The sequence below is a fragment of the Otolemur garnettii genome, unplaced genomic scaffold (genome assembly GCF_000181295.1).
Source record: "Otolemur garnettii isolate 467f Iridium unplaced genomic scaffold, OtoGar3 scaffold00015, whole genome shotgun sequence".
NCBI lineage: Eukaryota > Metazoa > Chordata > Mammalia > Primates > Galagidae > Otolemur > Otolemur garnettii.
The window spans coordinates 1,476,392-1,502,337 of NW_003852410.1; the positions used below are offsets into that span (position 1 = coordinate 1,476,392).

Sequence of the window (25,946 nt, forward strand, 5' to 3'; positions counted from 1 at the left end):
AAAAAAAAAAAAAAGTAAGGGTCTATTCTCACAGACTCATCTACCAACTCTTAGCAAAGGCCTCAAATTAGCTTGCCAGAATCTCCGGTAGCAAGACAAAGAAGTGGCAAGAAAATCAGAATAGGAAACTTTCCAAATTATGCAGGGTGACCATGTAGAATAGAGGCAAGACACTCATGCTCCTTCCTAAAAAGGTCTAAAAGAGTAGACCTTTCTCGCCAAGTCCTAGAGGAGGTTTAATCCCTTCCACATTCTAATCCTTCTAGGGATCTGTTGTTACTGCACAGCCCCTCAAGCAAACATGCACACAGATACTGTTTCAGAAGAAGTTAGCAACTCCCACAATCTACAGTACCTTTATAAGTGTACTTGGATGCTTAATAGAAACATAGTTACCCCTGAGTATATGTGGGGATTGGTTCCAAGACCCTCCAGTGTACCAAAATCCAAACATACTCAAGTCCCCCAGTTGGCTCTACAGAACATGCGCATACGATATGCAGGCCTTCTATATACTTGAATTTTGCTACCTATCAATACTGTACCTTTTTTTTTTTCCTGTAGAGACAGAGTCTCACTTTATCACCCTCAGTAGAGTGCCGTGGTGTTACACTGCTCATAGCAACCTCCAACTCCTGGGCTTAGGCAATTCTCTTGCCTTAGCCTCCCGAGTAGCTGGGACCACAGGTGCCTACCACAATGCCCAGCTATTTTTTTGTTGCAGTTTGGCTGGGGCCAGGTTTGAACCTACCACCCTCGGCATATGGGGCAGCGCCCTACCCACTAAGGCACAGGCACTGCCATTTTTTTTTTTTTTTTTTTTTTGGTGATAGAGTCTGTCACCCTGGGTAGGTAGAGTGCTGTGGGGTCATCATACCTCATAGCAACCTCCAACTCTTGGGCTCAAAAGATCTTCTTGCTTCAGCCTCCCAACTAACTGGGACTACAGGAGCCTGCCACAGCGGTCGGACTCAGGAGTCTGTGGCTAGTGGTTGGCTAATGTTTCTATTTTCAGTAGAGATGGAGTCTCACTCTTGCTTAGGCTGGTGTCAAACTCTTGAGCTCAAGTGATCCACCTACCTCAAGCTCCCAGAGAGCTAGGATTCAGGCGTGAGCCACTATACCCAGCCCAATACTATCTTTTGTTTCTTTCTCTTTTTTTAGTCTTTAAATGTTTTATGATTAGAACACACGTTGGTCTAAGCTCAGTGCCGTGCCCATAGCACAGTGGTTACGGAACCAGCTACATGCACGGAGGCTGGTGGCTTTGAACCTGGTCCAGGCCAGCTAACTAATAATGACAACTGCAACAAAAAAATAATCAGGCATTATGGAGGGTGCCTATTGTCCCAGGTACTCTGGAGGTTGAGGCAAGAGAATCACTTAAGCCCAAGACTTGGAGGTTGCTGTGAGCTGTGACACCATAGCACTCTACTGAGGGCAACATAGTGAGACTCTATCTCAAAAAAAAAAAACCAAACCAAACAACACGTTGGTCTGGATGGGGCAGAAAGTCAGTAAGTCAGTTGAGGTCTAGAGATAATTAGTGAACCATAAAAAGAAAAAGCAAGGACCCTGAGAGGTCACATCCAGAAGTCTCCAGAGACCAGCCAAGTGAAGACAGAGGCACAGTGGGAGAACTATTAGGAGCTATAATAACAAACTAAAGAAGAGAGCAAAATAATTTTAAGAGAATAGGAGGAATGAAACCTATTACAGAAACAAAGTCAGAAGGATCCAACAATCTATTGGAAACAGTACTAGAGTAGGAAAAATCTTAAATACCTCTTTGTTCGGAGCCAGTGTAATCAGGAAAAGTACTAGGAGAACTGAGTAACACCTGAAGAGTGACAGGTTTAAAAGAAATCAGGCATTCACTTTTAGATGCTTGTCTTTGAGGAAATACTGTGGGATATTCCTCTGAATAGGCCAGCAGGTAAAACAAATAAAACTGGAACTCAGGAATGAAATCAAGCTGTGCCTTGCTCAAAATCTCCGCGTTCTGGAATCCCTCCTGACCACTGCCTTCTCTCCTCTACCACGTGCCCTTCCCCACTCCTGCTCAATCTCCTCCTTAGTCCGTGGATTTCCAAAGTTACTAAGGTCACAGGCCCACATACATTGTTCCACCTGAGAATATACTGAAATTTTTCTGTATTAGCTGTCAACATTTTAAAATTGTAAAAGTTCACATAAATTTCAACTTCCAACTTCTCTTGAAAAGTGGAAATATCGAAGAAAAAAGTGAGCCCACGTGCCCACATGGAAACAAGATGAAGCTGAATAGCCACTGACCCTTTTAGACACTTCCATAGTGCTTCCCTCTTCATTTGGCTGGTCTCTGGAGACTTCTGGGTGTGACCTCTCAGGGTCCTTGTTTTTCCTTTTTATGGTCCACTCATTGGCTCAGATCTAACCTGACTCCCTGCCCTGTCCAGACCAACATGTGTTCTAATCATACAAACACTGAAAGACTTTTAAAAAAAGAAAGAAAATACAGTATTGATAGGATGTGAAACTCAAGCACACAGAAGGCTAGCATTTCAGGGACAGAGCTTGGCTGGTCTCTGGTGACATCCCAACGTGTGACCTCCCAGGGACCTTGCTTCTTCCCTCCATCTCCCAATCCCACCCACGTCCCCACCCAGACACACCAGTACTCCAATCACACAAACATTCAAGGGCTACTGTGCACCAGGCATGAAGCAAGAGAAGCAAATGTTGAAAAGAATGCTCTCTGCCCTCGTCTCCCCGTCAGCCTCACATCCAGCCATGCCGCACAGTCTCCATTCCACGAGCTGCACATGACTTCCCTACTTCCCCAGGCCTTTGCACATGCTGTTCCTTCTGCCCCCTAAGCTAAGCCAACCCAACTGCCCCTTCTCCTAATCACCCTTCAAATCTCAAATGACATTTCCTCACAGAGGCCCTCCCAGATTTCCCATAGTAGCCTGGAATGACCCCCTTGACTATCCCCATAGCCCTTTGTCCTTGTACTTAATCTTTATGTCTAAGAGCCAGGACTTCATCCTGCTCACAAATAGACTTCCTTCATCTAGCATTGACAATCCGGCACGTCCATAAAATTTTTAAAACATCTCCTAGGCACATGTTGTTTGAACAGGTTGATCTTGCCAGGTTCTACCAATTCACTTCCTCCATACCTGCTTCCACAATATAAAAAGGCTACTGGCGGCTCGGCGCCTATAGCTCAACCGGCTAAGGCGCCAGCCACGTACACCTAGGGTGGCGGGTTCGAATCCCCAGCCCGGACCCGCCAAACAACAATGACGGCTGCAACCAAAAAATAGCCGGGCGTTGTGGCGGGCGCCTGTGGTCCCAGCTACTTGGGAGGCGGAGGCAGGAGACTCGCTTGAGCCCAGGAGTTGGAGGTTGCTGTGAGCTGTAATGCCACGGCACTCTACCCAGGGGGACAGCTTGAGGCTCTGTCTCAAAAAAAAAAAAAAAAAAAAAAAAAAAAGGCTACTGGATATCATCTTCATAACCTGATTTTCAATCTGTGTGCGGTGGCACATGGGTGCGCCACAAATGTTTTTCAAGATCATTAAGCTATTTTTGAAAGAAGTTCAAAGCACAGTAAGTGGATTCTTTTTTTTAGATCAACATAATTTAAATGTGCCATGGAAATTTAACTATAGGTTCAAGTGTGCTATGAGAAAAAAAGGTTGAAAATCATTGTTCTTAAACCTAAAATGGTTTTAAGCAGGAGGTGATTGAATCAAATGTGCAGATGTTAGAAGATTATGCTAACTGCAGGGGGAGAATAAAAGGAGAAAGAAGCGGCTGCATGGAGTTCTGCCTAGTATACTATTCCGGTTCTAGAAGAACTTGGATTCTATGTGCATAACTGCAATTTCTCAGTGACTGTATTTCATGACACTCTCTGTCCTTCTTATTAACAGCAGACTACTGTGAAAATTCTGGACCCAGCTGTGCTCTGTGAGCCAGTCAGTAATGTTCACTCCTCCTCATTGGGTGTAAGACCACGGGACCTCAAACTCCCTCAGACTCTTCCAGTTGGGTCCAGGACCACATGGCTCAGCCAAGTCTGTCCTACCTGATGTTGTACACTGGCTATTTGGGGGTAGCTAGTTCTTTGAAGGGCGAAGGAGGAGACTAAGGCAAGAGCATAATAGGGGAGAACAGTTAAGAAAAGGGGAGCAAAAACGGGTAAGAAACCATGAAATGCAACACTGAGCCAGGGAACTGGGAACAAAGAACAGGAAACAAGGTTTACAGAAGCAAATCTTCGAACACTCCACCCTATAGCTTTCCTGAGAACTTCAACTGCCAGTTTAAACAAGTCATGCAACAAAGCAAATACCTTATTTCCACAGTACTGTATTTTCAAACAGGTTTTGGTTAAAAAAAAAAATCCACATATAACTAGACCCTCACAGTTCACACCCATTTCAAGGGCTAACTGCACAAACTATAAAAATTGCTGAATGCTTTTTTTTTTCCTTGAGACAGAGTCTTACTTTGTCACCTTTGGTAGAGTGCCATGGTGTCACAACTCACAGGAACCTCAAACTCTTGGGCTTAAGTGATCCTCTTGCCTCAGCCTCCCAAGTAGCTGGGACTACAGGCGCTACCCACAACGCCTGCTATCTCAGGTTGCTCTTGAACCTGTTATCTCAGGCAATCCACCCGCCTCCGCCTCCCAGAGTGCTAGGATTACAGGCGTGAGCCACTGCACCCAGCCTAAAACTGCTGAATTCTTAGTAAAAGTCTTATCTATAAATGTCACTAACCATATTTTGAGAATAACTACTGCCAGGTGAGTATCTGAAATTGAAGTTAAAAGGGGCCTTCAAATAAAAACCAGGACCACTAGTTTGATGATCTTGAAGAGAGAACTAAGGGATAATAAGAAGAGGACTTAAAACTCCCAAGGTATAATTTTTCTGTAAAATGTAATTTTGGCAATTAAAAATTTTTTTTTCTTTGTTTTCCCCTCCCTTCCCCAGCCCCAGCTCTGGCTCTGGTCCATTAGCTGTTGGGTCTTCCGCTGGGGAGGATGTTGGGTTCGTTGCTTCCCAGTGTCCTGGCCCTCTCACTGCTGCTGGTCTCTGGCTCCCTCCTCCCAGGGCCAGGGGCCCCTCAGAACATGAGAACACAATCTGGACAGGATCAGAAGTAGAGAATGAAGTGGTAAGAGAAAGGGAAAGATGGAAGCAAGGCTACACTAGTACAAAGTGAAAAGCAGCATGCAAGAATGAGGAGTGCATCTTCGTTTGAGGAGCATCTGGAAAAGCAGACTCTGTGAGAAAGAGTAAATAGATCAGGGACATCTACAGTAAATTCACACATCAACACTAAAATAATGGAGTTTAATTTTAAGCACCTTAGATAATGCATTTTTAAGCTTGTTTGTGAGTTTCTTGTGGAATTTTTTTTTCAGAATTCCTAATTTTAGTTGGTAAGGATTAGCTTTGGGAAGACAGGAAATCTCCCTAGTAAAATTACTTCGTTAAAAATGGTTACATTTTGTAGGCTTATACATATAAATAAACTTCTCACTGAAAAAAAAATTTTTTTTTCTTTGTTGAAGGAAGGAGAATGGCAAGCTTTGAAGAGACAAGGTGCCCTTCCAAAGAACAGTCGGGTGGGTGGCACAGACCCACCAGCCAACCCTGAGAACACACACCTCACTCAGAACCAGAGTGCTGCTGCTTTTTCAGTTTTTCTATGAAATAAAAAGGCACTTCAGTATGAGATAACTGACTTCATTTTTCAAGAGACAGCGTCTCACTATGTTGTCTAGGCTGGACTTGTACTCCTGGGCTCAAATGATTCTCCTGCATCAGCTTCCCCAATAGCTGGGACTGTAGGCCCAGGCCACCATGCCCCACTAATTGCCTAAACTTGGACTTCATACGAATATAAAATAGGAGACACATATTAACCTTTCCCCCACCTACTTTACTCAAGGTCGTAGGCCATTTTCACAGACCTGGTCAGCACCATCTGTTGTAACCAACTCTGACTTGAGCCAGGAGCTCCCTGTGAATCCATTAAATGCCTTAAAACTACATTTGTCTTGGGTTGAGTTGTTTCATTCGGCAAACTCTTCCCAAAACTGAGGCGAAGAACATGCCAACACTTCCCTCTAAGGGGCTATGGCTATCTTTTAATGTAAAAACACACTTTTTCTTGATAGGCTAGTTAGTAGTTTATTTTTCTGGTTCTCCTACTCAGAGAACTAATTCAGATTCCGTTTCCATTTTTATTAGCTCTTGTTCTTATCATCCTTTTTTTGCAATTCTAAGCACTGAGCCGTGTCTGTCATGATACATTTGAATGAATAAATTCGTAGGATTATGTATTTGTGTTTGTAATATATGCATGAAGATTTCTGGCATGATGTTACCAGGTTCTTTCAATATATTTTTATTTTATTTTATTCATTTTATAGACAGGGTCACTCAGGCTGGAGTGCAGTGGTGCAATCACAGCTTGGTGCACTAACAGCTCACTGCAGTCTCAAACTCTGGGGCTCAAGTGATCCTACCCCCTCAGCCTCTGATGTATTAACAGCTGGCACAACAGGCAGAAGTTACTGAATCCAGCTAGTTAAAAAGAAAAAAATAATATGCTTGGCACCTGTAGCTCAGCAGCTAGGGTGCCAGCCACATACACAGGAGCTGGCGGGTTCGAATCCAGTCCAGGCCTGCCAAACGACAATGACAACTACAACTGAAAAATAGCTAGGTGTTGTGGTGGGTGCCTGTAGGTCCCAGCTTCTTTGGCGGTTGAGGCAAGAGAATTGCTTAAGCTCAAGAGTTTGAGGTTGCTGTGAGCTGTGATGCCATGGCACTCTACCCAGGGTTAACAACTTGAGACTGTTTCAAAAAAAAAAAAAAATTGGCTCGGCGCCTATAGCTCAACAGGCTAAGGCGCCAGCCACGTACACCTAAGGTGGCGGGTTCGAATCCCCAGCCCGGACCCGCCAAACAACAATGACGGCTGCAACCAAAAAATAGCCGGGCGTTGTGGCGGGCGCCTGTAGTCCCAGCTACTTGGGAGGCGGAGGCAGGAGACTCGCTTGAGCCCAGGAGTTGGAGGTTGCTGTGAGCTGTAATGCCACAGCACTCTACCAAGGTTGCTGGGGCTATAGACAGCATGTGTACCAGGATGCCCAACTAAGTTTTCTATTTTTGTGTGAGTGACAGAGTCTCACCCTGTTGCCTAGGCTATAGTACTATAGCATCAGCCTAGCTCACAGCAGCCTCAAACACCTAAGTTCAAGTGATCCTCCTGCCTCAGCCTCCCAAGTAGTTGGAACTACAGGTGCCTGCCACAATGCCCAACTAATTTTTTCTATTCATTGAGGAGACAGGGTCTTGCTCTTGCTCAGGCTAATCTCAAATTCCTTAGCTCAATGGATCATCCTTCCCTGGCCTCCCAGAGTGCCAGGATTATAGGCCTGAGCCACCGTGCCCAGCCCTAAGTTTTCTTTTCTTTCTTTTTTTTTTTCTTGAGACAGAGTATCTCACTTTGTCACCCTCAGTAAACTGCTGAGGTGTCACAGCTCATAGTAACCTCAAACTCTTGGGCTTAAGCTATCCTCTTGCCTTAGGCTCCCAAGTAGCTACAGGTGTCTATCATAATCTCCACCTGTTTTTTTTTTTTTAAAACAGATGGGGTCTTGTTCTTGCTCAGGCTGGTCTCAAACGCCTAAGCTCAAGCAATCTACCATGTTGGCTTTCCAGAGCACTAGGATTACAGGCTTGAACAGCCTTAAGTTTTCTATTTTTAGTAGAGATGGGTCTTGCTTTTGCTCAGACTGGTCTTCAACTCCTGAGGTCAAGCAATCCTCCCACCTTGGCATCCCAGAGTGCTAGGATTATAGACACGATCCACCACAGTTCTACCTTTTTTTTTTTCTTTTAAGACAGAGTCTTAAGCTGTCGCCCTGGGTAGAGTACCATAGTGTCACAGCTCACAGCAACCTCAAATTCTTGCGCTTAAGGTATTCTCTTGTCTCAGCCTCCCAAGTAGCCAGGACTACAGGTGCCTGCCACAATGCCTGGCTATTTTTTTTGTTGTTGCGGTTGTCATTGTTTTAGCTGGCCCAGGCCAGGTTCGAACTCCTTAGCCTTAGTGTATGTGGCCAGTGTCCTAGCTATCGTGGCCCCCACAGTTCTAGCTTTTTAAAGCTCAGTCTAATCAGTGTCATTAGAGGCTTGGCACCCACAGTACAGTGGTTACGACGTCAGCCACATATACCTAGGCTGGTGGGTTTGAACCCAGCCCAGTCCAGCTAAACAACTATGACAACTGCCAACAAAAAAATAGCCAGGTGTTGTGGCAGGTACCTGTAGTCCCAGCTACTTGGAAGGCTGAGGAAAGAGAATCACTGAAGCCCAAGAGTTTGAGGTTCCTGTGAGTTGTGGTGCTACAGCACTCTACTGAGGGTGGCAAAGTGAGACACTGTCTCAAAGAAACAAACAAACAAACAAAAAAATCAGTGTCAATAGTAACACCCAAGCCAGGTGTGTAAATAAGCAAAAGATTCTAAGCAAAATATTTGGCTTCCCATCCAAACATACCCAAGCTCCCTTTCCTTCAACAAACAGGTATCACTCACTATCACTTCAATGTCTTACAAACATACAATCCATAAGGCTACACTTCTTGATCTGGTCCTTAAGAACATTTAAGGGAAACTCCTACTTATCCCTCCAGTTCCAGCTCAAAAGGCTCTCGACCATGAGGTCTTCCCAAATACATGCACCAGGCACAATTAACCATTCTCCCTGGTATGCCCAAAGTAGTTACAGTGCACTGGAATTATCTGGGCATCTTGTTATGCTGTGCCCTGGTTCAGGAGCTCTGGAACCTTAGAATATGAGTTTCTAACAAACTATTTGGTACACTGATGGCCTTGCTTTGAGTAGCAAAGGGCTGCTGCACTTTGCACTTTACAGCCTGACTCTACTCTAATACTCATCAGAATATTCCATCCACAGGGCCAGTATATCTCAGATACTGACAATTCCTGTGATTCCCTTACAATCAGCAGCAAGCAGGGAGACTAGGGGAACAAATTTTAAGATCAACATTGAATATTTCCTGGAACCTCAGTGCTGCAATTAGTTATTAGTGTTAAACTACTAGTACCATTTACCAGTTACCTATGGGCCACACCCTGTATCAGATGCTTGCTGTTTGCTCTCGTGTGAATTGTTATTCCACAGAAAGCACTTAGGCTCTCAATAAATGGTAGCTCCTACTTCTAATTCCTACAACATGTCAGCAGGCTTATATCAGCAACATTTATCATCAGGACTACACTAGCCACTACTCTAGAATTTCAATTATTCCTTAAAGGACTAATTAGCATGAGACAGAGAATCACCAATGAGAAAACTAAGGACAAAGAGGCTGGGCAGTGCCTGTGGTTCAGTGGGTAGGTTGCCAGCCCCAGCCAAACTGCAACAAAAAATAGCGGGGTGTTGTGGTGGGTGCCTGTAGTCCCAGCTGCTCGGGAGGCTGAGGCAAGAGAATTGCCCAAGCCCAGGAGTTGGAGGTTGCTGCGAGCTGTGATGCTACAGCACTCTACCAAGGGCAAAAAAATGAGACTCTATCTCTAAAAAAATGTTAAATAACTTGTCTAGCACCAGTTACAAAGCCAGTAATTGGGGAAGCTAGGATGTAAACTCAAGCAGTCTGGATACTAGACTTCTGAGCTACATACGGTAACTGCTCTTAAGTCTGTCTTGACACTGATGTTCAGAAATGTGAAGTTAGCCGTCTTAGGAAAACAAGTTCGAGGGTGGAAGGAACAGAGAAATCCAGGGCTGTGACTGCAATACCTCATCTATGAAACGCCACCTTACCAAGCTAACTTATCCAACCCTGAAGTAAATAAAGATGCCAGTAAGGCTTAACACCTGGGGAAAGTGAATCTGCCCTGACAGGCTTCCCCAGACATGCACATTACGGTTACGTGATGCTCACGTATCTTTCTCCTTCTCAGAACTCTCATATTCCAGGAACACGATGTGCCGAGGGTAGTGGCCGCAGATATCCCCATTCACGTTTGGAATCACACTGAAACAGTAGTCTCGGCCAAACAGCTCCAGACATCTCTTCTCAATGCGCTCAACCTGCACGGGAGAGGAGAACTGAACATAAAGAGGATTCTGGGATTCTGAGAGTGAGAATTAGCCATTCCACAACCTCAAGAGGTCACTAGGAATGACATGCCTCTGTGATTATTATACAGTACTGAGGAGAGACATGATGCCGGGTCCTAGACCCAATATGCAGTTCATTAAGCCATATGTAGTCTGCTTTGGGAAGGACTCTGACTCCCTCAGCACTGCATCTGAAATTGTGGGTGTTGGGCATTTAGGGAAGCGATTATAGTCTTCATTACATTCAAAGGGGTCCATAACCCATACAATATTAAGAACTCTTAGTCTAGGTTATTATAACTGGCATTAATCTGTCATTTTTCTTTGGTGCCAGATTCTTCCCTATTCTCTAGCTGCACACTGGTATCTAGATACTCCAGTCCGTGCAATCAGTACAAGCTAAAGACAAAGCTATTTGTTTATAAAATATAAAAACTCCTCTGAAGTAGGGTGTGGTGGCTCACACCTGTAATCCTAGCACTCTGGGAGGCTGAGGCGGGTGGATTGCTTAAGCGCGGGTTCAAGACCAGCTTGAGCAAAAGTGAGACCCCTGTCTCTAAAAATAGCCAGGCATTGGGGCAGGCATCTGTAATCCCAGCTACTTGGAAAGCTGAGGCAAGAGGATCACCTGAGCACAAGAGTTTGAAGTTGCTGTGAGCTATGACACCGCAGCACTCTAACGAGGGTGATCAAGTGAGACTGTTTAAAAAAAAAAAAAAACCCCCCCCCCCCCCGCAAATTGCTTGTTTAGTTCACAGTTCACGGAAAAACCTGTGAGAAAAAAAGGCAAAAGACCTGTAACATCTCAAGAATTTTGCAAGAGATCAGGAGGTTCCAAGAGGCATTAAGTCCAGCTTCAGTGAAAATTGGATGTCATTTATAATAACCCTAATTTCTGGGGCATGTAAGATGGAAGAAGGGACCAGAAAAAAACCACTGACTCAAAAGGCCCCCCCTCAAACGGGGAGGAAAAAAACTTGCGGTGCCTTAAATTAGGGATTCTCAAAGTAACACAAGCATCACTAAGAAGCCTATTAAAAATGCAAATTCCGGAGCTCAGTGCCTGCAGCACAGTGGTTATGGCGCCAGCCACATACACTGAGGCTAGTGGGTTCGAACCTGGCCCGGGCTAGCTAAAACAACAATGACACAAAAAATAGCCAGGTGTTGTGGTGGACGCCTATAGTCCCAGCTACTGGGGAGGCTGAGGCAAGAGAATCACTTAAGCCCAAGAGTTTGAGGTTGCTGTGAGCTGCGACATCATAGCACTCTACTACAGGCGAGGTAGTGAGACTCTTGTCTTTAAAAAAAAAAATGCAAATTTCTGCCCCCAGAAATTGATTCAGTAGAATCAATTGGGTGGGACTAAGGAATCTTTATTTTTAAAAAAATACTCCAGATAATTTACTCTGAAAAATACTTAATCATTCGGAGTGTGAGGAACCTCCAGCTTTACTGAAGCCTTCCCTGGACTACCTAAAAGACTAGCAGATGCTAACTACAGCATATCCCAGCATAGGTAATCTCTGCAGCCAAATCAGAGTTTTGTGGCATAGGATGGAGCAGAATCCCACTGGAAAACCTGATGCTAAAGCTGCCAAATTCACATGGGGAATAAGAGATGGCAGGGTCTCTTAGATGACAAGATTATAATTACAATAAGATTCCCACTGGAACAGCCAGCCCTTAGAGTGGGGGTGGTCTGACCAGGCCGGATGCTTTCCAGGTCTGGCAATAAGATAATTGACGGGGAACCCCAAAAAGAGGAAAAAGAGGAACTGAAATCCTCTTCTGATAAAGGAACTGAGAGGGAACGTGGGCTGTCTTCCTGTTTTACATGAGAAGGGATGGGCCCAAGTCTTGCAGCGACCTTATAAGGAGGCAACCCACTGGCTTCATCTCTTGGCTCATTCTGACCTTTCCAGAGATATCTTCTCCCTACTTAGACTTGGGAGATTTTGCCCCAACACGACTCCCACTGAAACACCTGAACCAGGGGAATAACACTTCAGTTCCTCCTCGCTAATCTTTGAACCTGACCCTTCACCTCTGATTTCTGACCTCCAAACACCTAGTCTCAAACAAAAAGAGCCTCTTCGCTGGGCTCACTCTGTTCCTAGTTCTTCTTTTTATGGTTTTTAAGCGTGACTCTTACTTTCTGGTTCTGGGCCCTGGAGAACTCCCCTCTCTCCCATTCCTCAGCAGTAAGGTCCTACTCCTACATTCCTGTGACCCCTGACCTCAGTCTTTTCTCTGTAACTCTTCGAGTCAGGGGTCTTCTTCAGCTCCTCGAGTCTCTGGGCTCACCTTAGAACTGCCCGTCCCGCTGCCATCCTTGGCCCGGTACTGGGTCCGGGAGAACTCTTCCAGCAGTTCCCCGAGCCCTGGCTCCTGCGGCGGCGGATTGCCCGACGAAGCCGAGGACCCCGCCGAGGCGGCGGCGGCGGCGGCCCGAGCGCCGGCCATGGCCCAGCCTATCGTCTTCTCAGTGAGCTTCAGGCCAGCCCATGGCACCTGGCGGGACCTACTCCAGCTCCGGAACCTAGCGAACCGCCTCAGCCACCGCCTTCTTCTTTCACTTCCGGCCCCGCCCCTTCTCGCCGGATGTTTACTCCGGCCCTGGCCAATCGGAGCTCGGGACACACGCACAGCTCACGCTAGCCGGCCCACCTCCTGCGCGGAGCGATCCAAGTAGTCTCCGGGATGGGTGTCCCGACCGCGCGGACACCTGGTGCCCCGCCCCGCGGGGTTTCCCCTGGGGAAGCCGGGCTAAACCATTGGCTGCCGGGGGGGGGGAACGGGAGGAAAGAACCATTGGGAAGAACCAGAAGAATGGGATAAACCATTGCAGAGAGAGGAGGAGGACCGCTTGGGGACATTATGTTGGTACTGGCAACCATAATAATAATAGTAACTAACAATAGAACAGCATTTCAAAAAGCCCTTTTCTCGCATTGCTTCTCACAACGTCCCTTTAAGTATAGTGCATTGTATCATCAACCTATTTTATTGAGAAAGAAACCTGGAGTCAGGGAGTTAAGGGGACCGGTTTGAAATTCTGTTATTAAAAAACTCTTATTCTCCTCGTTAGTGTAGCAGCAAAGAATAAAATCCCCTTTTTCTTTTTTTCTTAATAGAATATTTAAAGCGTTCACAAAGCGGAGACAATCTTATTAAAAACCCTCACGTAGCCATTAACTGGTTTCAACAACACACACTATCCGGCCAATCTATCCTGTTCTGTCAGTCCTTCTACATCCCGGGAATTACTTTATTAATTTTTTTTTTCTTTTGCAGTTTTTGGCCGGGCCGAGTTTGAACCCACCACCACCGTACGTGGGACAGGCGCGCTACTCCTTTGAGCCATAGGCGCCGCCCCGGGGAATTAATTACTTTAAAGCAAATCCCAGGCAACCCATTATTTCGTCTGTGAATACTTAAGATCTTACTGTTAACAGGCTGGGCGCCTGTACTCAGTGGTTAGGGCACCTGCCACTTGCACCTGGGCTTGTGGGTTGGAACCCCGCCAGGGCCTGCTAAACGACAATAACAGTCCCGGTCCCGGTGGCTCACGCCTGTAATCCCAACACTCTGGGAGGCCGAGGTGGGTGGATCGTCTGAGCTCACGGGTTCGAGACCAGCCTCAGCCAGACGGGGCGGGGGGGGGGCGCCCCTCTAAAAATAGCCAGGCTTTGCAGTGGGCGTCTATAGTCCCAGCTACTCGGGAGGCTACGGCAAGAAAATCTCCTGAGCCCAAGAGTTTGAGGTTTCTGTGAGCTGTGACGCCATAGCACTCTACCAAGGGCGATATAGTGAGACTGTCTCAAAAAAACAAACAAACAAAAAACAACCTGGCTCTGCGCCTATAGCTCAAGCAGCTAGGGCGGCAGCCACATAAACCAGAGCTGGCAGGTTCGAATCCAGCCCAGACCCGCCAAACAATAACAACTGGTGGGCATCTGTAGTCCCAGCTACTGGGAGGCTGAGGCAAGAGAATGGCTTAAGCCCAGGAGTTGGAAGTTGCTGTGAGCTACAATGCCACAGCACTCTACCCAGGGCAACAAAGGGAGATTCTGTCTCAAAAACAAAACAAAAAAACAAAAACCCAACAACTTATTGTTAACAGACACTAGTCCTTAGAGAAAACACACACACACACACACACATACACGGTCATTGACATACCTAACCTATCTAGCCAACATACCTGGCTAATTTTTAAAAAAAATCTTTTGTAGAAGTGAGGTCTCATTGTTTTGCCCAGGCTGGTTTCAAACTCTTGTCCTCAAATGATTTACCTGCTTCGGCCTCCCAAAGTACTGAGATTACTGGCATGAGCCATGGTGCTTGGCTCCCAATTATTTTTCATTGATTTTTGTATTTAACATGAAGTAGGATACCAAATAGTAATTTTTTTCCCCCAAAAGGATAGCTATTGACCCAACGCTATTTTTTGAGGAGGCCATCTTTTCTCACTCAAGGCAACATCACATTTGTCATGAATCAAATGGCCACGTGTGTGGGCATAAAAGTCATTTCACCTGTGGTTTGTTCCAACCAAGATCCAAACAAGGTCTACACATTGAATTTGATGTCTCTTAAGTCACTTTTATTCCATAATAGTCCTCCTTCTCTTCAATTTTCCTCTTTTTTTTTTTTTCCTTTTTTACCCTTATTTGAAGAGAACCATCTTCCTGTAGAATTTTCTGTATTTTAGCCGTGGCTTTTGCCTCCCATAGTGTCATTTTACCTGTATCTCTATCCTTGGTATCAAGAGTCTATTAACAAGACATCAGTTCTAGAGTATGGATTATGTTCAAATTTGATATATATTTTTTTGAGACAGAGCCGCAAGCTGTTCCCCTGGGTAGAGTGCTGTAGCATCACAGCTCACGGCAACCTCCAACTCCTGGGCTCAAGCAAGTCTCCTGCCTCAGCCTCCCAAGTAGTGAGACCACAGGCGCCCGCCACAACGCCCGGCTATTTTTTGGTTGCAGCCATCATTGTTGTGTGACGGCCCAGGCTGGATTCAAACCCGTCAACGTAGGTGTATGTGGCTGGCGCCTTAGCCACTTGAGCCACAGGCGCCGAGCCGGTTTGATATTTTTGTAACAGTGATACTGGAATTTCGCTTTTCAGTAGGTCCTTGGTCTCAGGGATTTGAAGAATGAACCCACAGACCACAGGTCAGTGGTAAGATAGGACTTTAATTCGAAGTTAGAAAGGTGGCTCTGATGACAAGCTAGAGAACAGCAAGACAACAGGAAGGGAATATACAGTTTTTGGCTACTGAAAAGGTTAATGTAACTCCATTTGGGAATGAAGAGGTTAATGTAACTCCATTTGGGAATGAAGAGGTTAATGTAACTCCATTTGGGAATGAAGAGGTTAATGTAACTTCATTTGGAAATGAAAAGGCTAATGTAAACTCCCTACTCCCCTCCTGGGCAAGGTAACCCAGGTGGATGGGCGCCCTACTCCTTTGAGCCACAGGTGCCACCCTATACATAATTTTTTTTAATGTATTATATTTGTAAATTGTACTTATGTTGAAATTAAAAAATATATATATTACAATACTATTTTTGCGTTCTATGAAAATTTTTGTTGGTCCATATAGACCAAATTTTTAATTAAGAACACCCCCACCCCCCACCCCCATCAATGGTGTCCCACTTTACCAATGTTAAAATCTGGTCACCTTATCTTAGACCTACATGTAAACTCCCTCTGGTGGCCAGCCTACTCCAAAGGATGGCCATTCTAGCTCACAAAGCTTTCTCAGCCTTTTAGGGGTCATAGTAACTCCACAGTCCCCTACAAAGCCATTTTTTTTTAAACTTTAAATTCTGAACCATTAACCCTGGTTTTCTTAGATAGCACAGGACCCATCCCTGCAATGCAGAAAAACAAGGAGGGGGGTGGTTTGAAGATCTCTCAGGTGCCACCTGGCCATGCCTCTTTGGAGGCTTTAAGGAGCGTCCTAGCCAAGGTGCGCCCTTATAAACCTGGGGCCTGGTTGCTGCTGGACAGCGAGTTACATTGTGCCTTATGATGTCTCCATGGAACCACAGGTTAGGGCCCAGCTGAGCTCCATAACTGTAGCCAGTCATGGAGCTATACAAACAGTCATTCACTCTTTCACACACCCCTTATTTGCAGAGGCTAAACAATTCCTCCCTTTTACTTTCACGGAGGCCCCCTTCCTTGTGGAGGCTCCCTTCCTCTTCCTGTTTCTTTCTGCCCCTCTTACTGAGGCCTCCTGACTCATTGGGGGTCAGTTCCTTTTCCTGTCTCTTCTTACTGAGGCTCCTGCCTCAAGGAGGTGATCAAGCTTCTCTTCCACTCTTTGTAGTGGGCTTTACTAGTATTACACCCCTTTTTAATCCAGTTTTTATCTTAGTCCGGATGTGCTCTTCCCCCATACTGTCATTCCTCTGTAGGTGAACTGCCGCTGCAGAGGATGGCCATGGGACCTCCCCTCCACTGTGCCCAGGGCCCCCTCTATGTAATCTGCACAGGAGTGCTCTTAGGGAACGGCATCAGTCAGGGTGCTGGCGAGTACCCCTAAGGGGTGCTACACTTGGTGTGGGGAAGCCCCCAGTCTCTTGGTTCCAATCCGCCTGCTCGTTTCCCTGGTCAGGGAACCAAAAATGTTGCAGGAAAATGGCAAATTAAAACAGACAGACACTTATACCAACAATATAGAGAAAGGAACCATTAATTGCTGGCCGGAACTCAGGGACCTCAAGGCATGAAATGCTGAGTTCTGGGGAACAGTTTTTTTTCCCCAAACTCTTTTATACCATTTTTTCCCCTTCAGTTCAATATCAGCTACATAGTTATGGCTACAGATGTTAGAAACTAGTGCATCGTTAGGAGTTACGGAGTCTTTTTTTCTTTTCTTTTCTTTTTTTTTTTTTTGAGACAGAGTCTCAAGGAGTCACCCTGGGTAGAGTGCCATGGTGTCACAGCGCAAGCAACCTCAAACTCGGGCTTAAGCCATTCTCTTGCCTCACAGAATCTTTTTTTCTTTTTCTTTTCAAGGTCATTTTATCTCAGTATTAAGTTTGTTCTTCTGCAGCTGCCTGCTACTTTCTCAGGATCACTAAGAAGTGTAAGATATTTTTCTCCTTCCTCACTCTCATTACAAACAAAATAATAACTCAAAGCTGGGCATGGTTGTGTCATGCCTGCAGTCCCAGAACTATGGAGTCTGAGGCAAGCGGATAATAGTGGGCGATATAGCGAGACCTCATTTCTACAAAAAATTTTTAAAAATCACCTGGGTGTGGTGGCACACACTTGTAGTCACAGCTACTTGGGAGTCTGAGGCAGGAGGAGCCTAGGAGTTAGAGGCTGCAGTGAACTACTATCATGTCACTGCACTCCAGCCTGGGCAATAGAGCAAGACCCTATCTCTAAAAAAACAATAATAACTCAAAATGGATTACAAATTTACATGTAAAGGCTAAACCTATAATAATTCTGGAATAAAACAAAGGAAAAGTTTTGTCACTTAGGTTAAACAAAACTTTTTAGATATCATCTAAAATGTATGATCTATAAAATAAAAATGATGAATTGGACATAATTAAAATTAAGAAGTAAGCCAGGCACAGTGACATGTACACCAGTAGTCCCAGCTACTCGGAAGTTTATAGCCCCAACTTGTCTCTAAAAACAAACAAACAAACAAACAAACAAAAGGCTCAGCACCCATAACTCAGTGAATAGGGCACTGGGCACATTCACTGAGGCTGGCAGGTTTGAGCCTGGACCAGGCCTGCTAAACAACAGTGACAACTGCAACCAAAAATAGCCAGGCATTGTGGCAAGCACTTGTTATTCCAACTACTTGGGAGGCTGAGGCCAGAGAATTGCTTAAGCCCAAGGGTTTGAGGTTGCTGTGATATTTGATGCCATGGCACTCCACCGAGGGCTACAAAATGAGACTCTGCCTCAAAAAAAAAAATGTAAATGAAGAAATGATAATAATAATTAAGAACGTTTGCTCTTAAAAAAACAACTTTTTTTTTTTTTTGAGATGGAGCCTCAAGCTATCCCCCTGGGTAGAGTGCCATGGCATCACAGCTCACAGCAACCTCCAACTCCTGGGCTCAAGTGAGTCTCCTGCCTGAGCCTCCCAAGTAGCTGGGACTACAGGCGTCTGCCACAATGCCCGGCCGTTTTTTGGTTGCAGCCATCATTGTTGTTTGGTGGGCCCGGGCTGGGGATTTGAACCCACCACCTTAGGTGTATGTGGCTGGCGCCTTAGCCGCTTGAGCCACAGGCACCGAGCCTTTAAAAAGACACTTTTATTTTGTTGCTCCTAGTAGAGTTCTATGGCCTCATAACTCCCAGCAACCTCAAACTCTTAGGCTGAAGTGATTCTGTTGCCTCAGCCTCCTGAGTAGCTGGGAGGCACCTGCCACAATGCCTGGCTAGTTTTTTTTTAGAGACAGGGTCTTGCTCTTGCTCAGGCTGGTCTCAAACTCCTGAGCTCAAGTGATCGTGATGCACCTGCCTTGGCCTCCCAAAGTGCTAGGATTACAAGTATGAGCCACCACACTTGTCTAGAAAGACACTTTTAAGAAAATGAAAAGATGAGTCACAAATTGGGAATAAATATTTGCAAAACATGTATAGAGACAAAGAGTAAATTTCCCCTTCATCTTCTAAAGGTTCACAGAAAATAACTGACAGAAGGCAGATTAATAGGAAGGAAAGAAAGTATGCCAAATTATTAATGTTCATGGGGGTAGGGGAAATCACAGAGTGATTATTCCCACCCCTCTAATGTGATATAGAAGCTTATGCTCTTTTTTATAATGGAGGGAGGAGATGGGGACTATAGATACTTCTTTTGAAGGGCAGTAAATGATTATTAGGGAGAATTAAGGGACCAGGAAGACAGAAATTAATTTGTAAATGATTCTCTTTGAAATTTGAATGAGCCCCAGATGCAGGCATGATTTTGTGAAAAAAAATCCATCCATATGGTTCCATTTTTGTCTTCTTTTCTGTAATAGATAAAGAGATTTCAGGGAGGGGAATAGAAGGCAATTATGTTTCTTCTAATAAGAAGGAAATTCTGGAGAGACTCCTTTCTTGAGCTTGAGGTGAGAGTGGAGTATAAGACAAGGTTAGAAATACTTTGACACTGAAGCTTAATCTTGAGGCTTTCAATTTTTCAAACCACTCAGCATGCTTAAGCAACATATTTTGAGGAATCACTTTTTTGTACTCCATCATGCCCCTGTCTGAAACTTCCCTTGACGTATCTCATACTAAAAGCTGAGTTGATGTCTATGGAGAGAAAAATCAAGTTAATAGTGGAATGGCAAAGTGTCCTATTAAACCAGCCTGCCATTTCTGGAAATAGGATTTTCCAATTAAACAGTTGTGTCTCATTTCAGGAGATGGCATTTCAGATGGACTCTCAGTCAGAAGAAAAACAAGTTGATGTCTGTAATAGTCTATAAACCAGTTTCCTTAAACTCTGGAGGGCAGTCAGTTGAGGTCTCTAGATGTTAGACTCAATGCATCTCTAGTTAAAGTGGAAATAGGCAATGGCATAAAGTAGTTTATATAAAAGCTTCAGCTTGCAGAGCCTTGGGGGAAAGGTGTTGCAATTTCAATGAGCCCACATTAGAAAAATGAAAAAAAGAAATTGGAAACATAAGTTTGGAGGCCTAGAAAGAATTCAGGATTTAGTCCAAATTATAGGCAAATAATAAAAAGTCAAAAATAATGGTCAGGGCTAGAATCTAATAATAGGGTATTATAGTTTCTTCTGAAACATAATGTTTTTCTCTCTCATCCTCCTTTCCTATGAAGGATAAATCATAATGTATTTGCAAAATAAGTTTTAGTCTCATTATTCTTGGCTTAATTATTTGCATCAAGAGCAGCAAGAATAGTGATTGATCATGTAGGCTCTTTTTAAGTTGGCTTTGGTGGACATTTTTCATAAAAAAATTTCAGATTAGACTTTTTTTTTTAAATAAGAGGAAGGGTTTTATTCACTGGCCAGGAGTTTATGGCACAGAAGAATTCCGAATGGCCATGCTCCCTGAATAGCTTGGTCTTTCCCTTTTTATCGACAGTCAAAAAGTTCTAACCTGACACTCCCTGTCTCTGGGCAAGCAGAGAAAGCCAGACATCTTCTCCAGTGGCAGACCCTGGCAAAATAGATCTGGGATGGTAATGCAGCCCCCCTGAGCAAAGGGTATGCCTGAGGCAGTACTGGGTGGAGCGGGGGGACAGAGAATGGAAGACACATGCACAGAGATGGCATACTCCCAGGGTGGGGCTGAGCCCCTATGGCTTTAGTGAGCCTAAGAAACACCTGGCTCTCAGGTGATCATAGCTGAGACAAAGGCTGGCAGGCTAAGGCTGGAACTCGGAGCCAAGTGTGAGCTCTAACTGCACCTGCCCCAATACAGACTGCAGGGGAAACAGAAACACCAGCTCTGGGCAGCAGCACAGACTGGGGCTGAGTTGCAGTTTCTGTGAACTCAAACACTACCTGGTCTGCAGGGGAATATAGCCAGGACAGAATCACAAATTCTGCGCAAATATAAGTGTCAGCAACATCAATCGGGGTGGGGCTGGAAGGTGGCAGTGATACACTGTCGTGGACATCAAGAGAGATGCTTCCACCATCACTAAAGGGAACACTAGAGTTGGTACTGAGGCAAAAAAGGCTGCATCCAAACCATACCAGGTGTCACGAGTAGCTCCCTCATCCCGTGGGTTCTGGAGCTCTCACCTATCTCCTCTGGGAAATAGAAGGAATACTTGGCAGCGAATAGGAGCCAGAAAACAGAGGAAGAACAAATAAAGATGCCAGATGAACAAGCAGCAGTCCCCCAACTTCTAGGAGCCACTGTAGTGACAGGAGTCTTTGATGAAGTTGCTGGGCTGGTACCCCTACATCTCCCACCTGGCAGCCCTGGCCAAAACCATCAGTCTACAGTGTGTTACCTGCAACCAGTTCAATGCACACCAAAGACCAGCAGTCTGGAATCCAGTCGTATGGAGCAACACCATTTGAGGACTTCCAGGTAGACTTTACTGAAATGCCCAGTACTTGTTGCCTGATTTTAACATATGAAATGAGCCTAAAATGTCTCTTTTAGACCTCCAGGGACCTTTTTTTTTTTTTTTTTTTTGAGATAGAGTCTCACACCCTATTGCCCCAGGCTATAGTACAGTGGCATCAGCCTAACTCACTGCAGCATCAAACTCCTGGGCTCAAGTGATCCTCCTGCCTTGGCGTCCCAAATAGCTGTGACTACAGGCACCCACCACAATACCTGGCTAATTTTTCTATTTTTAGTAGCGATATGGTCTCACTTTTGCTCAGGCTGGTCTCAAACTCCTAAGCTCAACGCTCCTCCTGCCTCAGCCTCCCAGAGTGCTAGGATTACAGGTGTAAGTCACCATGCCTAGCTGACCCAGGGAGCTCTTATGGAGTGTCCAAAAGTTAATCTAAAGTAAAACAGACTAGGCTAGGCAGGGTGGCTTACACTTATAATCCCCATACTTTGGGAGGCTGAGGCATAAGGCTTTCTTGAGGCCAGGAATTTGGGACTAGCTTAGCAACATAGCAAGATCCTATCTCTACAGAATATAAAAAGATTAGCTGTGTGTGCACTTGTAGTACCAGTTACTCAGGAGGCTGAGGTGTGAAGATCACCCAAACCCAGAAGTTTGAGGTTGCAATGAGCTATGATAAGGCCCCTGTACTCCAACTGGGAAAAACAGAGAGATCCTGTATCTAAAAGAAGAAGAAAGGAGAAAGAGAAAAGACTTAATTTAGAAATTGATTTTGGAAAGTTTGTCAAATAAGATCATAGAACACTGTAAAATAATGCTTATTCATTTCAAAGTGAAATCACATCATATTCAAAGTGATAATTAAAATATTTCAAAAAGCAAACTCTTTGATAGCAAAGAGATTCAGTTCTCCAAATAAATAAAAAACCTAACAAAGACATCATGTAGCAAATAGAATCTGTCTCTCCGTCTATTCTCTCTCATGTTTTGGTTTTTGTTTTGGCATTTACTCAAAAAGGGAATAAAAATCTTATTAAAAATCCAGACGTGGTGGCTCATGCCTATAATCCTAGCACTCTGGGAGGCTGAGGCAGGTGGATTGCTTGAACTCAGGAGTTGGAGACCAGCCTGAGCAAGAGGGAGACCCTGTCTCTAAACAATAATAACAATAACAATAACAACAACAACAACCAAGCCTTCTGGTGGGTACATGTAATCCCAGCTACTTGGGAGGCTGAGGCAAGTGCACCCAAGAGTTTGAGGTTGCTGTGAGCTGTGACGGCACAGCACTCTACTGAGGGTGACAAAGTGAGACTCTGCCTTAACAAAAATAAATCTTACTTAAGAGAGAAATCCAGGGTGACAAAGTGAGACTCTGTCTCTAAATAAACAAACAATTAAGGAAACCCACCTTAGAATTTGAATAATTAAAATGTATTTTTAATGTCAAACCTAATTTTATTTTAATTTTTTTGGATTTTCCCCTCAGAGACAGGATCTCACCATTCGCACAGGCTGTCCTCAAACTCATAGGATTAAGCAATCTTCCTGTATTAGGCAGCCCAAGCAGCTGGGACAATAGGTGTACAACATTGTATGTGGCTCTAAACTAATTGTGTGCGTTTGGGTTTATTGTTGTGGTGGTTGTTTTTTGTTTTTGTTTTTGTTTTTAAGTAAAGAAAAGGGTAGACTTTAATCTTTATTTACAGGACACTGCAAGATATGAAATTCCACATAGAAATAAGAACCCTTTCAGAGGACAGGCTCCATATAGTATGTATGTACAGTTTGGAACTGTTCAAGTATAGTTTTGTTGCAAAAAGTGCTACAATAACAAACTACATTTAAAAGGAGTTTGTAGTAGAGAAATAGTAAGACAAACTTATAGCAAACGCAGTACACGACAACTTTGTGCCTCAGCTATACAATCTACAAGTTAAAAGGCCCGGGAGTCTCATCCTGAACTTGGAAGGTACAGCCTTCAGAGGTAGTTTCTGGGACTACATTTTGATCCTCCTCTTCCTCTACAGAGAAATACTTCTCAATCAAGTTTAATGAAGTCTTGTACGCAGACCCATTTTCATGGTTTTGTAGAGCTTCGATTTTGTCCAAACCTCCACATTCTTCAATCATCACACTAAATTTCTCAGTTTCACCTAGGTTTTCAGCAGCCTGAAAGATATTTGAAATGGCATCCAGAATAACCAGAATAATTTTGGGATCTTTTGCAGTTAAGAGGTTCATCGATGGTTCTATTATGCCACAACGAATGAGGTATACAATCTGTTCAACTGTTCCGCCACTTGTATAGTTGGTCGCAGCCCATACGGCTTCCTTTTCTGTCTTAAAGTCTGCCTTAGAGAGAACACCAACAAGTAGTGGGACTCGTCCATGATTTACAACTTGCTGTATCTGGTCCTGACGGCCAGCTGTGAAGTTTGACATTGTCCATGTAGCTTCCTTTTGAATGTTAGTTTGGGGGTTGGTCAGCAGGCTGGAAAGACAGTAAGTGCTCCTGCATCAATTACAACCTGAGTCTGTTCATCTGTCCCAGTGACAATATTCCCCATGGCTCTTAGTGCAGGAGTCACAATTGGCAATTTGGTAGCTCCTAAAAGCTTCACAAGTTGGGGCACAACTCCTGTTTTCACAACCATTTCAATCCATTCATTTGGGCCATCAGTAAAGTAGGAAATAGCCCAGCAGGTATCTGCTAATACCTCTGGATCATTGTGCTATAGGAGACGCACTAAAGCAGGAAGGATCTGTTCCACAGCATCTAATGGGGGTGCAGGATTCTTGTTGTGACAAAGGTTTGAAAGTGTCCAGGGAAGATTACGTAAGTAACCACATGATAAAGATGACATATCAGGAATAGCTAGAAGAGCCAACAGTGGGTCAGCTGCACCGTACTTAATAACCAAGTCTTGGAAAACTGAACCATCACCTGCAATGTTTGTAGAGCCCACACAGCTTGCTCACTGATATGAGCATGGGGAGATGCCAACAAAGAAATGAATGCTGGGATAGCACCGCCATCTACCACAGCCTTAGTCTGTTCTGATGTCCTAGAAGCAATGTTAGTTAGTGCCCAGGCAGATTCAAACTGAATGGGACTGCAATCAGTTCTACCCAAGAAAGACACACATTTTGGGATCAAACCAGCTTCTTGACAGGAGACTGTTTTTCTCTAGAATGTAGTTTCCTGGCAGCTTGAGTAGCTTGGAGCTGGTTTTCCATATTGGTGCTATTTATACCTTTGACAGTGTCATCCACAGACCAATTTACAGTCCCCTGGTTGTTTCGGTTTTCCTGCAGTGGAGAAGTAGCATCATCAGGAAACGAGCTTACATTTCTCCTTTTCAGCATCTGGTCATCTTTCTTAGCTTTCCTCAACTCCACATCAACTTCTATTCGGCGTCGCCTCATTTCTGTACTATCTTTTCCCTTGTTCTTGAACCTGTCAAGTCGGGCATTGGTGAATGGTGAATCAGCATTCTCATTGGTGGACATGTGATGAGACCAAGGGAGAAAGCCGCACAGCCAGCTCAGGCTTCCATGGGAGGTGGTACGGGACTCAGAAGACCTGGGTCGGCTGCCCTGGAAACGTCCACCGCAGCTCAGGCAGAACATGGTGTCTGTTGTTGTTTTTTTTTTCCCTGGATTTTCTAGTATATTTTTTAAAAATCATGTCACACTGATCACAATATACACATGATAATGGCTTTTCTCTTAGGCATTAACATTGCAATATTTGTATATACTAAAAAAGGACCAAGAACATTAGAGAATAAAGATGTTAGATGAAAATGAACACCACTAAGTCTGGGATCCTTCCCTATAGAATTAATTTAAAACCAGCATGAATCTTATGTGATTATGAAGGACGGAAATTCTCTTAGAAGTAGGCAGCATGAACTTGCACTTCGTAGGCTTCCTGATGGCTGTCTTTTCCCTGTGTCTCCACATGCCCTTTCCTTTGTCTAAAGCTAATTTTTTTTTTTTTTTTTGAGACAGTCTCACCCTACTGCCTGGGCTAGAGTGCCATGGTATCAACCTACCTCACAGCAACCTCCAATTCCTGCTAGCAAGAGTGCTAGAATTACCGGCATCAGCCACTGTGCCCAGCCCCAAAGCTACATCTTTGTCTTTTCAAATAAACTTCCTCATCAAAAACATATCCTGCTCTATTTGTATGCTTTGTGTACAGAATATTTTATGTTTACTAGTTTGTTTTTTTTTTAAGAGACAGAGTCTCACTTTGTCATCCTCGATAGAGTGCCATGGCATCAGAGCTCACAGCAACCTCCAGCTCTTGGGCTTAGGCGATTCACTTGCCTCAGTTTTCCGAGTAGCTGGGACTACAAGCACTTGCCACAGCGCCCGGCTATTTTGTTGTTGTTGTTGTTGCAGTTTGGTGGGACCAGGTTTGAACCCACCACCCTCAGTATATGGGGCTGGGGCCCTACTTACTGAGACACAGGCACTGCCCATGTTTACTAATTTTAATTACATATATTGATTATAGCCTTAACTTTTTTTGAGACAGAGTCTCACTCTGACACCCTGGGTAGAATTTAACTTAGAAGAATGGTTTCTATTTCCTTCCAAGTTGTACAAAAAGATACTATATCTTGGCTCTTGGCTCGGCACCTGTAGCTCAAGAGACTAAGGCACCAGCCACATATACCAGAGCTGGCGGGTTTAAATCTAGCC

At 44.5% G+C, this 25,946-nt stretch overlaps 1 protein-coding gene and 1 pseudogene across 7 annotated transcripts in view; both read right to left on the reverse strand.

Moving 5' to 3' along the window:
* MTMR14 (myotubularin related protein 14) overlaps positions 1 to 12,868 on the reverse strand; it is a 56,532-nt gene extending 43,664 nt beyond the window's left edge. For all 7 annotated transcript variants that reach the window (XM_023510667.1, XM_003785461.3, XM_003785460.3 and 4 more), the window contains exons 1-2: positions 12,474 to 12,868; positions 9,988 to 10,136 (exon numbers count right to left, since the gene is read on the reverse strand). In XM_023510667.1, coding sequence (XP_023366435.1) covers positions 9,988 to 10,136; positions 12,474 to 12,632 — 308 coding nt within the window. In that variant the 5' untranslated portion in view covers positions 12,633 to 12,868. The remainder of the gene's footprint in view (positions 1 to 9,987; positions 10,137 to 12,473) is intronic.
* Positions 12,869 to 23,159: 10,291 nt separating this feature from the next.
* On the reverse strand, positions 23,160 to 24,743 carry LOC100942266 (annotated as a pseudogene).
* Positions 24,744 to 25,946: the final 1,203 nt, after the last annotated feature.